At 42.0% G+C, this 15,258-nt stretch overlaps 1 protein-coding gene across 1 annotated transcript; it reads left to right on the top strand.

Moving 5' to 3' along the window:
* Window positions 1-5,166: 5,166 nt before the first annotated feature.
* On the top strand, window positions 5,167-14,181 carry LOC126456916 (uncharacterized). Its single transcript, XM_050092849.1, has 3 exons — window positions 5,167-5,212; window positions 11,029-11,224; window positions 13,841-14,181. The coding sequence occupies exons 1-3, from the start codon at window positions 5,210-5,212 to the stop codon at window positions 13,984-13,986; spliced, it is 345 nt and encodes a 114-aa protein (XP_049948806.1). The 5' UTR covers window positions 5,167-5,209; the 3' UTR covers window positions 13,987-14,181.
* Window positions 14,182-15,258: the final 1,077 nt, after the last annotated feature.

Raw genomic sequence — 15,258 nt, forward strand, 5'->3', positions numbered from 1 at the left:
CACACACTGATAAACTTTCCAGAATGAGGAAATGAACCTAGACACCACATACCGGCCATTTGAAATCACTTGCAGGCGAGCCAATGACGTGCACGTACCACGGCCCACGTCCGCCTTAGCGAAGCGGCCTTAACATTGGTCGACTGCATAGCGATTGTGATAACTTGTGATGACCCCAACAGGACGAAGGTAGCCGACTGTCGATAACGGTAACGGCTCCGGCCGGGAAGCCCCGGCGTGCAGTGTATTTAAACCGGTCAGCCAAGGCGCAAGGAGCCGCTGGAACCGTTACGCCGCAGCCTGGAACTTGACTGCCAATGTTGCTGGACAGTCGCTGCTGACGTCCGCACTATTAACTGAACTGTCGTAACCGAACTCGTAATAGCTGCTGGGCTTTCACTCGAGATTTCATCAAAGCCACTCAGCTGATTTTTTTTTCTTTTTTTTCGATTTCGGCCCACTGTGGATCACGGAAATCTGTTGGTTTCCTGGCTAGTCTTTTCTTCTGCGCTAGAGAATCTCTTCTTTCTTTCGCTGAGTTCCCTCCTCCTTTCTTTTATCCAGATAATCGTGGTCTTTCTCCTTCGCTTTTGCTCGAATCCCTTGAATTTGTCAACCTTCGGTCGAAATGCCTCTTTATCTCAGATCGCTTTCTGATTGAACCCAACTTCATTAATGCCCTTTCTTACTTCCAATACCCATTTTGTGATCGCCTTTGGTTTCGCGATGTAGTTGCAGATTTTCTTTTGTCAACCTACATTTGCTGCTTCTGAAAGGATGCCTATCAAATTCAGCCTTCCCTTGCGTGTAGTGTCTGTGACCTTTTCCGCCTTCTTACACCGATTTTTATTTTTCCTCTTCTTCCGCGTAAAAACATTTCTTTTTTGCGGTCCGAGAATCTTCCTTTTTCACTAATTCTTCCACATCTCCTTTCTTATCTGAAATATGAAGTGCTTCTGGTTAACAACCGTAGTGAAGCGTCCGGTCTTTGCATTGTGGGAGACTGTTCTTTTGTCATGTCTATTCTGTACTAATCTGTATGCTAGATCTATTTTTCTACCTCGTCCTTTGGTTTTTTATTACGCCCATTCGGTTGTATTTATCTCTTCTCTAGATTTTCGCAAACTTTGTATTCAGATGAGTTTCCCCATCATGTTTGCATTCTATGTATTCTGTTTACTTATGGGAGGTACTACGTCCTGTTTTTTTTCTGATATCTCTCACAAATTTTCGACGCGTGCACTATCTGAGCTTCTGTATCGTTGACTAAACCGCCAAATCATCAGCGAACGCTAGGCACTCAACCTCCGAACCCTAATCTTTGTACCTAAACAATCTCTACTGCCTCTTCTTTCGTGGCTTCCTTCCATTTTCTCATTATATTTTCCATGAAGACACTAAACAGAATGGGTGACAGTTGGTATCCCTGCCTAATTCCTGTCTTAATCTCAACGACCTCTGAAATTTCATCACGAAATTTTACTTTGGAAACGGTTTCCGTTAGCGTTTGCTTTACAATGTCCATAATCTTTCTATCTTCTTCAAATTCTTTCAAAACAGTGAACAACTTCCGCCGGTCGACCGCCTCATACAGCATGCTTAGTCCGAGAATGCTTTTCAGAAACAAAGTCAATAATATTTTCATGGTTTCTACCAGAGCGTACGCGCTTTTACTCTTTGGCTCTCAAATGTTCTCACTTATACTTAGCAAATGTCACCACTGACCCGGAGAAAAATGTTTCTTTATCCATACTGATTGCTCGAGACGTGACCAAAATTAACATGAATCAACATGTACATGCCGAAAGCAGACACTGAAAGAGAGAGGAAATATGAAATATTGTTGTTCTCCCACCTCAGTTGTTTCCTGGTAGCTGTTAACGGTACTTGCTGTTACTGGGTGTTTACTTCCGCGACAGATAGCTCGGGTCCGTAGCTGTGCAGAGGGAGGGAAAGTAGTGGTGGGGGTTCCACTGTGGGCAGCCACTGCATGGAAGGGGAGGTGCACTCCAACAGCTCGAAGTTTCTCACAGGCAGGACTTGTAAGCTACAGTTAGTAAGCTGGCAAACAATTACACATTACTGCAAAATGGAAAAAGAACGCCATGAATTCGTCTACCGAGCAGAGCGTGCTTTTACTGATACACTCAAACCCAGAGATCACACTGAAGAGCCCTAAGCACGGGAGTACAGTCGACAGGGCGACTGAAATGTCAGCACTAGCAGCCTGTATGCCCTCCCTTTGCAGCGATTCAGGCTGCTGTTCTCCCCTGGAAATGATTGTAGAGGTGACAAATGAAGTTTTGCGGAATGGTCTATCATTATAAAGGTTTTCCCAAGAAAACATCGACAAACTCTGGGGACAGGTTCCTTACACCAAACAAGAAAATTATCTAGTAAACAAGGGCTCTAAAGTGCATATCCTATGGGATATTAGCACTTCATCGTCTTCGATACTAGGAAACACATCACGTCTACTCCATTCCCTGTGATTACCATATTCTGGGAGAAGCAAGACGAGAAAAAATGTCTAGTAAACGTGGGCTGTAAACTGCATGCGGTAAGAGCTATGAGCACTTGTTCAGTAGATGAAATGTGTTTCACACTAGTGAAGCGCCCATAGCTCTCAGAGTATGCATTTCATACTCCATGTTAACTAAACATTTTTTCTCGTTTTGGTCAATATTTCCTCAGAAAATACGGCAAGCAAAGACTTTGCAGTAGAAGATATCTGTTTCACAGCATCGAAAATGAACAAGTGCTCATACCACATAAGATATTCATTTTAGAGCCCATGTTTACTAGATATTTTTAGTTATTTCTTTACAAGTAAACTGTCCTTAAAGTTTGTCGGTGTTTTTTGGAACATCCTGTATATATACTCGGTAAACTGCATGGCAGAGGATGCTTCGTATCGACCACTTTCAGTCCTATTCCATGAGCGCATGGAGCGAAGGGAATTCTCTCTGCACACAACGCGGTGCGGATGAATCTTTCTCACTTGAGTATCGTAGCCCCCACGTAAGATGTGCAGTAAAGGCAGCAGAACAGTGGCATAGTCTTTCTCGAAATCCTGTTCTCTCAATTTCAGCAACAGATTTTCGCGAGAACAATGTCGCATGCCTTCCAAAGATCCCCATGCAAATATACATGTTCGTTTAAGTTTGGTATAGACTGTTACGAGTTCTTATAATCCTTGCAGCGTGTGTCTCAATTCCCTCAGTGTCTGTTGCCATGCCACCTTGCAAAGGACGCAACACATTGAACAGTCTCCTATAACAGATCGTACTAACATCTCTTATGAGTAATTGGTTTCTTGGTAGTTCCTGTGCCCATCGTGTGGTCAGCTAATGCTGGACGCATCCGAAGTGGTATTGCGAGACGAACAGTTAGGTACTGAACAGGTGTCACAACTAATGTAACTTTTTTCGGGAGTCCACCGTGATCTGAATGGTTTGTGCGTCCCTAAACGAGTTCCTCTCCAGTGCCAATCTCTTCATCTCATTGTAACACTGTTGAGTCGATGTGCTGCGGCCGTACAAACCACAGGTGATAAGATGTTTACCAGACTCCGATGTTTTGGACCTTCTGCAAACAGTCTTCTGGTAACTACGCGATCCCCACACTCATAGAAAGGACTGAAGATGGTGTATTGTAACTCCGAAAACAGTCACATATGATGATTTTATTCTTACTGCATATAAAATTAGTGTATTATCCGAGTTTTGAAGAATCACACTTCTCATTCCAAGCAAATATATACTTTTTAGAGTCATCAGTCTTATGACTGGTTTGAAGTGGTTCGACGAACTCCACTCCTGTGTCAACCTTTTCTTTTCAGAGTATCACTTGCAGCCTAAGTACTCAGTTATTTGTCGGATGTATTCGAATCTCTGTCTTCCTTTTCAGTTTTACCCTCTACAACTTCGTCTAGTTATTCCACGATGTCTTAACATGTGTCCTATCATCTTGTCCCTTATTATTGTCAGTGTTTTCCAGATGTTCCTTTCCTCGTCGTTTCTGCAGTGAACCTCCTCATTCCTTATCCTACTGATCTATCTAATATTCGTGATCCCATCTCAGACGCCTTCTTCTCTTCCTGTTAGCGTCCCCCATAGTCACGATTCACTGGCACACAGTGCTGTGCTCCAGGCATATTATATTCAGAAATTTGTTCTTCAAACTAAGTCCAGTGTCTGATACCAGTATGCTTCTCTTGGCCACGAATGGGCTCTTTGCCTGTGCTCGTCCGAATTCTTCTGTCTCCTTGTATGACGGACGATGAATGTAAATCCCGGTCGTAAAAGCTTGCATTGCATCACTATTAGTCACAGTCATCACAACAAACGTAAGTATCTCATTAGCCTTCTCTAGTACTTACTTCACTATTTCTTTCATTTCTTCTCGCTTTGTATATGTTTAAACGCTTTAACGATGCGGCAGACTCCACAATGTAACCACTGATCTTGTAATCGAACACTATAGAATTGTTTGCCTTTCTTATGGACATTACTTTGCATTTATATTTACAGACAATCGCCTTTGAAGACAGTTGCCACCTGATGCACACTGGTGTCTTTTGTGGACGCTAGTCAGTTTTAACATGATGATGGCCTAACAGGTCGAAAGCTGGTTTGTAACGAACAAATATTAGGCGTCCAATTGTTCTACCAAAACGTGACGGAAGAATCGAAAACATGTGCGAAATGTATTAAACATCAATGAAATCAAAAACCTGTCAGAAATACTACGTTGTAGATGGATATGTAGTTCATTTAAAGTCGGCAGTTAGTTTTAATTTGAAGTGATTGTACGTTAGCAGATCAAAGAGCGTACAATCAGCAGAAGCCGATTAGCTATCAGTTCAGTACAGGCAATCTAAATGTATGTATAGCGACTTGGGTTGTCGTGTGGGGTAGTGTACCGCTACGGTATAACGAAGAGAGAAACTTCACTTGAATAGTAACTAGCCACGTTTGACAGACATATTCCTAATCAGATAGTAATATTTCCCGGAATTCTGCAAGCTTATAATTAGTGACGCAGAGAGCTTCGCTAACAATTAATTGGATACACAGACGACAGAGGGGGAAGGAGCAAGGAGGGGAGGTATGTCGACTTTCGTCACAACGATACGGTATAAATGCGCCTCTGTGTCCACAGCCGAGGCAGTTGGTTACGTGTTGGAACAACGGAGAAGACGGTAACCATGGTGAGTTGAGGTTCAAGGTTTCTTCTTCCGACAACGTGAAAATCTGTGTTATGTAATTGTCCCACTGCCACTGTATAGACGGGAGTAAAAGTGACCTTGCTAAGATGTGCGCAGTCTTATCGTATCCTCCACTGAGTTTAACTTAGTGTTGTGGATATTGTGTCAATCGCAAGCTTAACGCCGTTGTCAACGTCACGCTATGTATTTCCCCACGGTTCTTGTTACGTCACCCGATTCTCCTTCCCGCGAAACATAGGAAACACCACCTCGAGTGCTGTCGAGTACAGTCGCGTACGTTTAGAAATGGCAAATGCCATTTCGGTATTCTTCGTAAATACTGCAAACAGCAAACGAACAATAAGACCTCAACAGCCGTGTGGTACAATTTGTGGAAAGCATTAATAAATATACGGTAAAACTCCAGTAACCTTATTCAAGAGGCTAGGTGCAAAGTATACATTTCCTAAGAAATCAATCAGGAAAAGTACTACCACAAACTCACGATATTTTTAAATGTGTGGAGTATGTGAGATATAAAAGAACATTGTAGAAATTTTGGGATACACATCAATGTTGAAGTCACTGAAAGTGTTAGTGACTGGTAGTGATGTCTACTATATTGATTTCTGTACGATCAACACAATCATCACCGGAGCCATCTGAGCGCCAGATTTTGTTTTCTTGCCTAGTCATATGGTGCTCGCATCCTGCCGGCGTTCGGCAGTGATGTCCCGTAAAGCTTCGTGCATTAATTTCAATGCGTCTGGTAACTTAGTAAACACTGTTCCTAGCGATGCTCCTTTGATACGTCTCGAAATAAGCTTTACTGGATTCGGGGTACAACGCAAGAATGATGTGCTGCCCTCTCCCCGCCAGCACCACCACCACAACCACCAACGCTTGGCCTATGTCGTTCGTTGATCAATTAAGATATTCTTTCCTAAGACAAAGCTCCCATCAGCCCTAAAGTTGCTCTGAAGACTGTATTACTTTAGCCGGCCTAGTCCTATTGAAGATGGTACTTCCCTGGCCTTCAAATGGTTCAAATGGCTCTAAGCACTATGGGACTTAACATCTGAGGTCGTCAGTCCCCTAGACTTAGAACTACTTAAACCTAACTAACCTAAGGACATCACACACATCCACGCCCGAGGCAGGATTCGAACCTGCGACCGTAGTAGCAATGCGGTTCCGGACTGAAGCGCCTAGAACGGCTCGGCCACAGCGGCCGTTTGCAGTCGACAGCACAACTTCGCATTTGCACTTTCAGAAGTGACTGTCAGCGGTGAAAAAAGCGATTTTTGACAGAGGAAAATCACTCCGTTATCGACCATCTACTTAATAACCATCCTAAGCTTACAACCATTATGATATTTGATCGTATTCATTGTTTTCCCTTTAATGTCAAATATTTATCATCAGTTCTGTTGATCTAAGTCTGAACGTGTCGACGTCTTATTTATTATGCTCGCCTCGCGACATTTATTTAAATCAACTTTGGAATCAGTACATTTCTGAAAAACTCTAACGTTTGATGTTACAGTGAAACATGTTATACGTGCAGGTTAGCTTCGCATTCGTGAGGTGAGTTCTGGAAGAGTATGTAAAGCGATTCCGTCTATTCCACCGCGCGGAGCATCTCCCGCGCCAAGTATCAACTTATATGCGGCCAACCCCTAAAGGTATGGCCAAATCAATACAACTGTCAGTGCAAGAAACTTGAATACGAAACCAGCGTAGTAACCTCTTAGAACTGCATGGCTCACGGATAACTCGGCCTTGTTATGTGGCAGGCAATATCGTCTGACCTTCCAGACCGCATCAAAAGTACATGACTCTCCATACTATTCACTGCTCGACATTTCGATCGTTCTGTTGGGACCTTCTTCATGATTTCACTGGTGTCCCTGTATGGCTGAACGCTGTCGAAGCAGTGTCGCATTTACTTATAAAAGGTTATTTTTTCGTTCTATGCTGGAGAAATGGAGTTATTGAATAAAAGTCTTCAGGATGTTATTGGTGAGTCCACGTAATCTGGCACATACCGAAAGCAGATACTGAAAGAGAGAGGAAATGCAAAATGTTATTGTTGTTCTGCCACCTCAGTTGTTTCCTGATAGCTGTTTGTGATCCTCTCTCGCCGTGGCTGCGTGTTTACTTCCGTGACAGATGGTAAAGTGCCCACTAAATACGGGGCCTGTTCAGAAAGTAAGCTCCGATTGAGTGCCAAATTGAAACCACAGTGAACATCAGAAATGTTTTACTTGTAACAATTAGCTACACCTTTCAGCTACTTCTCTACGTAGTCGCCGTTCTGACTTAGACTTTTTTCATAGCGTTGTACCAACTTTTCAATAGCCTCATCATAGAAGGCAGCCGCCAGTGCTTTCCGCCAATTCTCCACGCTGGCCTACACCTCGTTGTCTGTGTCAAAATGTTGTCTTCAAAGACAGCCGTTCATGTGACCAGAGATGAAACTCAGGGGGAGACAATTGCGGACTGTATTGTGGGTAATCTAACATTTCCATTTGAAAACGATGCAGGAGCATCTTCATTGCCCCTGCAGAATGCGGCTGAGAATTGTCGTGAAGACGAAACAGCACGACAGTTATGTAATGTTAGCTGCATAGCTTCAGGCGAAATTTCTCACCAGGCCCTCGTACTTGGCGGCAGACACTATTTTCTAGACATCTTTACGCACTCACTGCGAGCTCAGAAATGAGAAGAGCGACGTGATGCTAACTGGGGTTATACTAGAGACACTACCCAACACATCTGTGCAAAGCTTTATCGGATTTTCATAGTCGTTTCCATTTCGCGACCGATCGGAGCTTACTTTCTGAACGCCCCTCGTAGCTTGGGCCCATAACCTGTGCAGAGGGCGTATAGGAATGGGGAGAACAGTAGTGGTGGGGCTTCCATTGTGGGCAGCCACTACATAAAGGGAGAGGTGCAGTTCAACAGCTGAAAGTTACTTACAAGCAAAACTTGTAAGCATGTTTCTTTACTCTGTGTGGGTAGCCTTATACCGCTCCGGAGACCGTGGGATCACACCACGTGGCGTGACCTGGTGCAGGAGGGGGCGTGTCTGCGGCCCGTTGCGATGTGCCCGCTCCCTGAGGCGCGTATGTGGTGCCGCCGGTTGTGGAAGGGAAGAAATAGTCTCGAAATTTGAGTGGCTGCCTACAGTATTTTCTCCATCGGAGTTTAGTTTTGTTTAGAAGGGGTCAAATCTTAAACCAAATATGGAGTTCAGTTTAGTAAGGAGTGTGACACTCGTCAATGTTTGCACTAACATCTTCTTCTTCTTTTTCTTCCTTTCTTCCGAGGATAATGCCTCTTTCCTTCAGTACCTACCCCTCAGTCTGCCCTGAGGTTGTCGCCCCATCTTTTCCTTGGACGGCCAGCATTTGTTTCACTAGCTGGTTATTTATTTCTTACGATTTTCAGAATCTTCCGTTTATCCATCCTGTCTATGGGTTCGTTCCATTCACGCTTTCTCAGACGTGCCTATCCATTAATGGAGTTCACTTTACAATCTTTTCTAATGCTTTCAGTTCTCTCCCTATCTCACAGCGACTTCCGTGTAATCTTATGCAGAATTTTCGTTTCCGTGGTTTCTAAAAGTGTTCTTGTTTTTGATGTTTCCGGTTTTGTCTCATCTGTGCGTGTCGTAATCGCTCTCACTATTGTTGTGTATATTCTTGCCTTTGCATCTTTTCCTGCATGCTTGTTTTTTCCAAATGTACCATTTAAACACCCTGCTACTTTATTTGCTTTCGCTACTTATTCTCTGATTTCCTTTTGGATAAAAGTTTCTGCAGGTTATCTTCACTGTTTGCCAGCAGGACTGCATCGCCGGCATGACAAACTATTCTTATTTCTTCGTAACCCATTCTGTAACCACTACCAGGCAATACCTTTTTTATGACCTCATCTATGACTATATTAAAAAGCAGCGGGTTTGGAGTGTCACCTTGTCTAGTACCACTACTAACTGTTACGCAACTGGTTAACCTAGGACGATTTTTGCCTGGATGTAGTTGTTGGAATAAACGTCATCTGTTGTTTTTATTAAGTTGAAAGGAATCCCCTGTCTGTAGAGCAGATTTACCACATCTATTAACTAAATCGTATCGAAGCTTTCTGTAAATCAATAAAAAAAAGATGAGCTGTTCTTTTGTATTCAGTGGACTTCTCTATAAGGTGTCTAAGAATGAAAACTGCATTTGTGCATCTAAAGGGGAGGAGAGGAGAGGATACTGTGGCTTACTGATGTCCTTCCCAACAGAATCAGCACACTCACCCGGGCTGGAGGAAGTGCTACGTCATACTGAGAAGTGGACTCATACTGCTAAGTTCTACGAAAATTTTACTCGATTTTTTTGACCACTGAAATAACAGCATGTATCCTCTTAACCCACGAAACTTCAGGCTATTTCAGACCCATGAGTAGGCACATACGGCGTAAGTGATTTGGCACAGGAAACATCTGATTTGGCTGGCTCTACCACAACAGTAACGCCTCATTGTGTGTGTGTGTGTGTGTTGAAAGAAATTGTTGCTGTCGCTTATGCGGAAACACAAATAGCTGATATGGACCATTCCCTCCTATGATAGTTATCTGTCTTTTGAAACTATAGGAGACATCAGCAAGCTCAGCACATTCTTACACATCCTACCCGTCTTAAAGCAGAGTATTCTATCTCACACTTGCTCCTTTGCAAATGTTTAATGCTTTTTTATTTTATTTCTTATTATTTTTGTTACGAATTTTGTTATTTCTTATTATTTTTGTTACGAATTTAAGAACTGAAAGAAGATCTATCCCTCGGTAGTTGAATGGGTCTTTCTTATCTTCTTTTTTGCGCATGAGAATTGTAGTATTAGTTCTCCATTCGTTTGGAAATTTAGAACCAATTATAACATTGTTACCCAATTCGTTGGTGATTCAGTTAATGGACATCCTACATACTCCAGTAGATCATTGGCGATCTAATCTCTCCCAGGAGACTTCCTATTTTTTAACAGATTTACAGCTTCTTCTACCTCTCCATGTGAAACAGTTGCATCATCATTTACTTTTATACTGATCTCTGTTCTCTCTTCATTTTCTGGTGAATTTGTACCCTTGTACAACCCTGTTAAATACGTAACCAATGATTCCTCATCTGTGTCGTTCACTTTCAAAATTTCATGTAATTCTTTTCTCTGCTGTCGTATCATTCCTCAAATCTGATTCTGCAACCCAAGTAAGTTACGGTCTAAATTTGTAGAAAAGGTTTCCCAGTGTTCCTGTTTGAAAACGGCTCACTGGTGACTTTGCCTCATTACGAGTTCTTTTGTAATCCTCAAAAGGTTCTTTCGTTTTGCGTGTTTTATATTTCAAGCAGGGACATCTCTGTTTGTTACACATTTCTTTACCCTCTTTGTGAAACAATGGTGTTTCGTCTGTGTTCCTCTCTCGCCTTATAATGCGTGTACTTAGTGCTTCTTGAGCGGTTGCTTCAATATTTTCTTTGATTTCCTCCCAATCCTGATCTGCGTTATCCTCTGCATTCATGGGTTTCTCTGTTAATCGCTTCTGATATAAAATTTTTGTGAATTCATACCATAATGACTGTATATTAAATTTTTCTTCTTTTAAGACTACTATTAATACTGAATCCTCAAGGGCGAAAAATTTTCCGCACACACATGTGTGAAATTATTTAAAATTGTACTCATAATGAAGCCTATTTCTTTTGCTTTGTTCCAGATGTCTTCAAGAGTGCTTGCAGTGGTTTTCGTACTGGTTTCCTTTTGCTTTGTTCCAGATGTCTTCAAGACTGTTTGCAGTGGTTTTCGTACTGGTTTACGCGATCTGTTGTGTTAATGCCAATCGTATTGACTGCAGCCAGATACGGGTGAAATGCGTGGCCGTAGATGCAGCTGTCTGCAGGTCCCGTGGTGGGGTCTTCATCCCAAAAGGCGGCTTCTGCGGATACTGTGACATCTGTCCCAAATACGTAGGCAAGTAGCGGCGATATTTTTCTTTACAACACCGTAAAGCGAAACAACATATTTAGCTAAGAAAAAGTTCAAGTAGTAGCTCTCAACTAAGCTCAAAAAATTTATTCCAACGCTACCCTGAGGTGTTATACTAATTTCGTTTGGAAACGTAAACATACAGCACTACTATCGATGCTTCATCCGTTTTCATTGCTCTTTATTTTCTAACATATTACATATACAAATATGTTTGATGCATGAATAAGATCGTAAACTCACCAATTTTGCTTTTTGCACTCTACAGATGTTGTATGAGTGTGTCTCTGGTACCACGACACAAGCGTTAGTCACGTTCAAATGAAATGGCTCTGAGCACTATGGGACTCAACTGCTGTGGTCATAAGTCCCCTAGAACTTAGAACTACTTAAACCTAACTAACCCAAGGACAGCACACAACACCCAGCCATCACGAGGCAGAGAAAATCCCTGACCCCGCCGGGAATCGAACCCGGGAACCCGGGCGTGGGAAGCGAGAACGCTACCGCACGACCACGAGATGCGGGCTAGTCACGTCCGTTCCATACGTTACGTAGTAACATTCAGTCATCACAGCAGCACTGGTGCGTTCTCTGAAATGTTCCAGTGTTGTTGAAAGTGGGGGTACGTGTACATAGTCCTTAACGTACACTCAAAGGAAAAAGTCACAAGACGCTCTCTCAGGCGACCGGGGCGCCCAAGAGAAAGTTGCACAAGTCACACCAACACCCAACAAAGGAAATGGAAATAATTCACTGAATTACAGACCCAAGTCACTAACGTCAATTTGCAGCAGGATTTTGGAAGATATACTGTGCTCGAACATTATGAATATCTGGAAGAAAGCAATTTATTGATAAAAAAGCCAACACCGACTCAAAAAACATCGTTTTTGTCAAACACATCTATCTCTTTACTCTCACGAAGAAATGAGCGGTATCGACAGGGGGCGTCAAATTCATTTCGTATTCTAGATTTCTAGAAGGCTTTTGACACCATTCTCCACAAGCGACGTCCACTTAAATTGCATGCCTATGGAGTATCGTCTCAGTTGTGCGACTGGATTCGTGATTTCCTGTCATAAATTGACGGAAAGTCATCGAATAAAACAGAAGTAATATCTGGCGTTCCCCAAGGAAGCGTTATAGGCTCTCTGTTGTTCCTGATCTACATAAACTATTTAGGAGATAATCTGAGCAGTCCTCGTGGATTGTTTGCAGATGATGCTGTCACTTACCGTCATGTAAAGTCGTCAGATGATCAAAACGAACTGCAAAATGATTTAGACAAGATACCTGTGTGGTACAATAAGCGGCAATCGACTCTAATTCATAAAAAATCTGAAGTCATCCATATGACCACTAAAAGGTATCCGCTAAATTTCAGATACACTACAAACCACACAAATCTAAAGGCTGTAAACTCAACTAAATACTTAGAGATAACAATTATGAATAACTTAAACGATCTCGTAGGTAACGTTGTGGGGAAAGGAAACCAAAGACTGCGATGTATTGGCAAAAGACTTAGAAAATAGCTTGTTGAAAATTGTAACTACTGTAATTTCGAAAGTTTGTCTGCCTGAAAACGTACTGTTGTCCCAAGCATATTGCAACAAACGGTGTATTTCTATCGCTGCTCGTTTAGTTTTTATTGCCGTTTCAAATATACCGGTCATTTTTGAAACACCCTGTAAATGCCCCATGAATTGGATTCTTCTCATGCGCATTGTGTCTGTTATTTTGGAGATATTTTTATATAATTCTGCATTGGGTTTTGGATAAAGCTCACCATCTTTAGTTATTGGTCCTAGGATTTTCCTCATTATTTTACGTTCTTTCACTTCTAATTCCTCTTTTAGTGTTCTGTGTTGAAGGTTTAGTGTCTCAGATGCGTAGAGAGCTTCGGGTTTAATTACTGTTGTGTAGTGTCGTATTTTGCAGTTCCACGAGAGACTCTTTTTGTTATGAATGTTTTTCGTTAATTGAAACGCCGTCTCCATTTTCTGGACTCTTGATCTGACAGATTTCTTTCCATTACAATTTTCTGCAATCCATTCACCTAAATATTTAAATTATTTTACTCGAGAGATGTAGTTATTACCAGTTTTGAGATCACGAGGTGCACCTTTGATGTCAGTCATAAATTTTGTTTTTTCAAATAAAATTTGTAATCCTAGTTTCGCTGCCTGCTCTTGTAATAATTCTAGCTGTTTCTGTGCATTGGTAATGTCTTGTGCGATCAGTGCCATGCCATCAGCAAATGCTAAACAGTCTAATTCTATGCCCTTACGTCTTGGTCCCAGTCTGTGTGCTGGTGCACCTGCTTTTCTCCATTCTCTAACAACATACTGTGCTATATTTACCACTTTATTGATTTACTTACGTCGTAGATCACTGTGACAGTTTATGTTATTTCAGAATTTTTACCGGTAAGCTTATATAACTTAGTATCAGATTTAATTTTATACTGTAAAATTCTGAGGTTATCGAGAGTCATAAATAACAAAACAATCTTAAGATGTCCATATGGGCAAATTTCGAAAGCAACTAATACTTCTGAAAAGAATTTTTATAGTTAGATGGCATTTTCTTTTTCAGGAGAAGGAGAGTCTTGTGAAGACGACAACCCCTTGGAACCACCGACACCAACTTGCCAGAAGCCACTAATCTGCGACCCGGACACCAAGTTTTGTGTAGCAGAACAGCGTTCCAATTCTTCGCAGGAGACTACTGAGCGGGAATAATCTGACTGTTTTATTTTAGTACATGCTGAAGTTGTTCTACAGGTTCACAGTTTGTATTTCTACAACTGTGAATCAAAGCCATAGCACCTTGTACAGCTGTTACAAAGAAGCGAAAGTGTTTTTTTTATTTACTGCATCATTTATGTAGATGATGAATTAGAAATAAAATTGTCTGTCTCAGTCGTAGAATGCAAATTACAGTGTATGTGTCACGCGCTATTTCCATCCTTTACTTTATTGCCACGATGAATGAAGTAACTTTCGAAGACATTCTTCAAATCAAATTTGATTCCGTTCAACTGATATTTTCGTGAGAGGTTAGTGATAAGACCACAGGTTTGTAAATGATCCAAATGTCCCGAATTGCTTCACGCTGACCTGGCAGTGAGATAAACGTTTATTTTAAAATTTCTTGCTTTCATGGAAGCGGACAATGAATAGCCACGGAACATTCTGTGCACAGACAAATCCATTTCCGTCTCCAAGGACATTTCAGTACACAAAACTGCAGAAAATTGGAGACGGTATATCCGCTCGCCCATCAATCGATCCGCTTCATTCTGCAAAGGTAATTACAGGGTGCGAGATGACGGCATCGCTTGTCGCAGGTCATATTTTCTCAAGGAGATGGGTCCTGCGGGTCCTGTTACCTGTACCGTCATTGCTAATCGCTATGAGAATGCCTTGGTCACCAACCATTCAACAGCGTGGATATATGGGTAAGATAATGTATATGCAAGATGGCGCTCCTACGCACATTCCACAACCAGTGAAGTAGCTGCCGCAGATGTTTTTTGGAAGGACTAGTATCATCAGCCACCGTTTTCCTGCAGCCTGATCTTAATCCGCGTTACTTCTGGCTGTGGGGTTATCTAAAATATGCTGAGTTCAGTACTACGCTTGGAAAAATAGCTTTACTATAGCCACACATTGCGCAATGTATTTTGATCGTGACTCCTGAGACACTCCGATCTGTTATGGAACAAGTTGTTTTATCGATTTAAACTTGTGCCTGAAAACAGTGGATATTATACTGCGTGCCAGTCTCGCGACAGTTAAAAACCGACTTCATTGTTGCTTTTTATGTGGTATTTGGCCACAGAACAATTAAAACCGATTTCATTGTTGCTTTTTAAGAGGTTTTAGGCCTCAGAGCAATTAAAAACCGATTGTTTCCATCCGACGTGGTACGACTTGGCTTGGTGAATGGGCTTACATAACTAGCAATGCCGCAACTGTTGAATGTCGCATTCTGTGCCTTGGTGTACATTG

The sequence above is a fragment of the Schistocerca serialis genome, chromosome 2 (genome assembly GCF_023864345.2).
Source record: "Schistocerca serialis cubense isolate TAMUIC-IGC-003099 chromosome 2, iqSchSeri2.2, whole genome shotgun sequence".
Taxonomy (NCBI): domain Eukaryota; kingdom Metazoa; phylum Arthropoda; class Insecta; order Orthoptera; family Acrididae; genus Schistocerca; species Schistocerca serialis.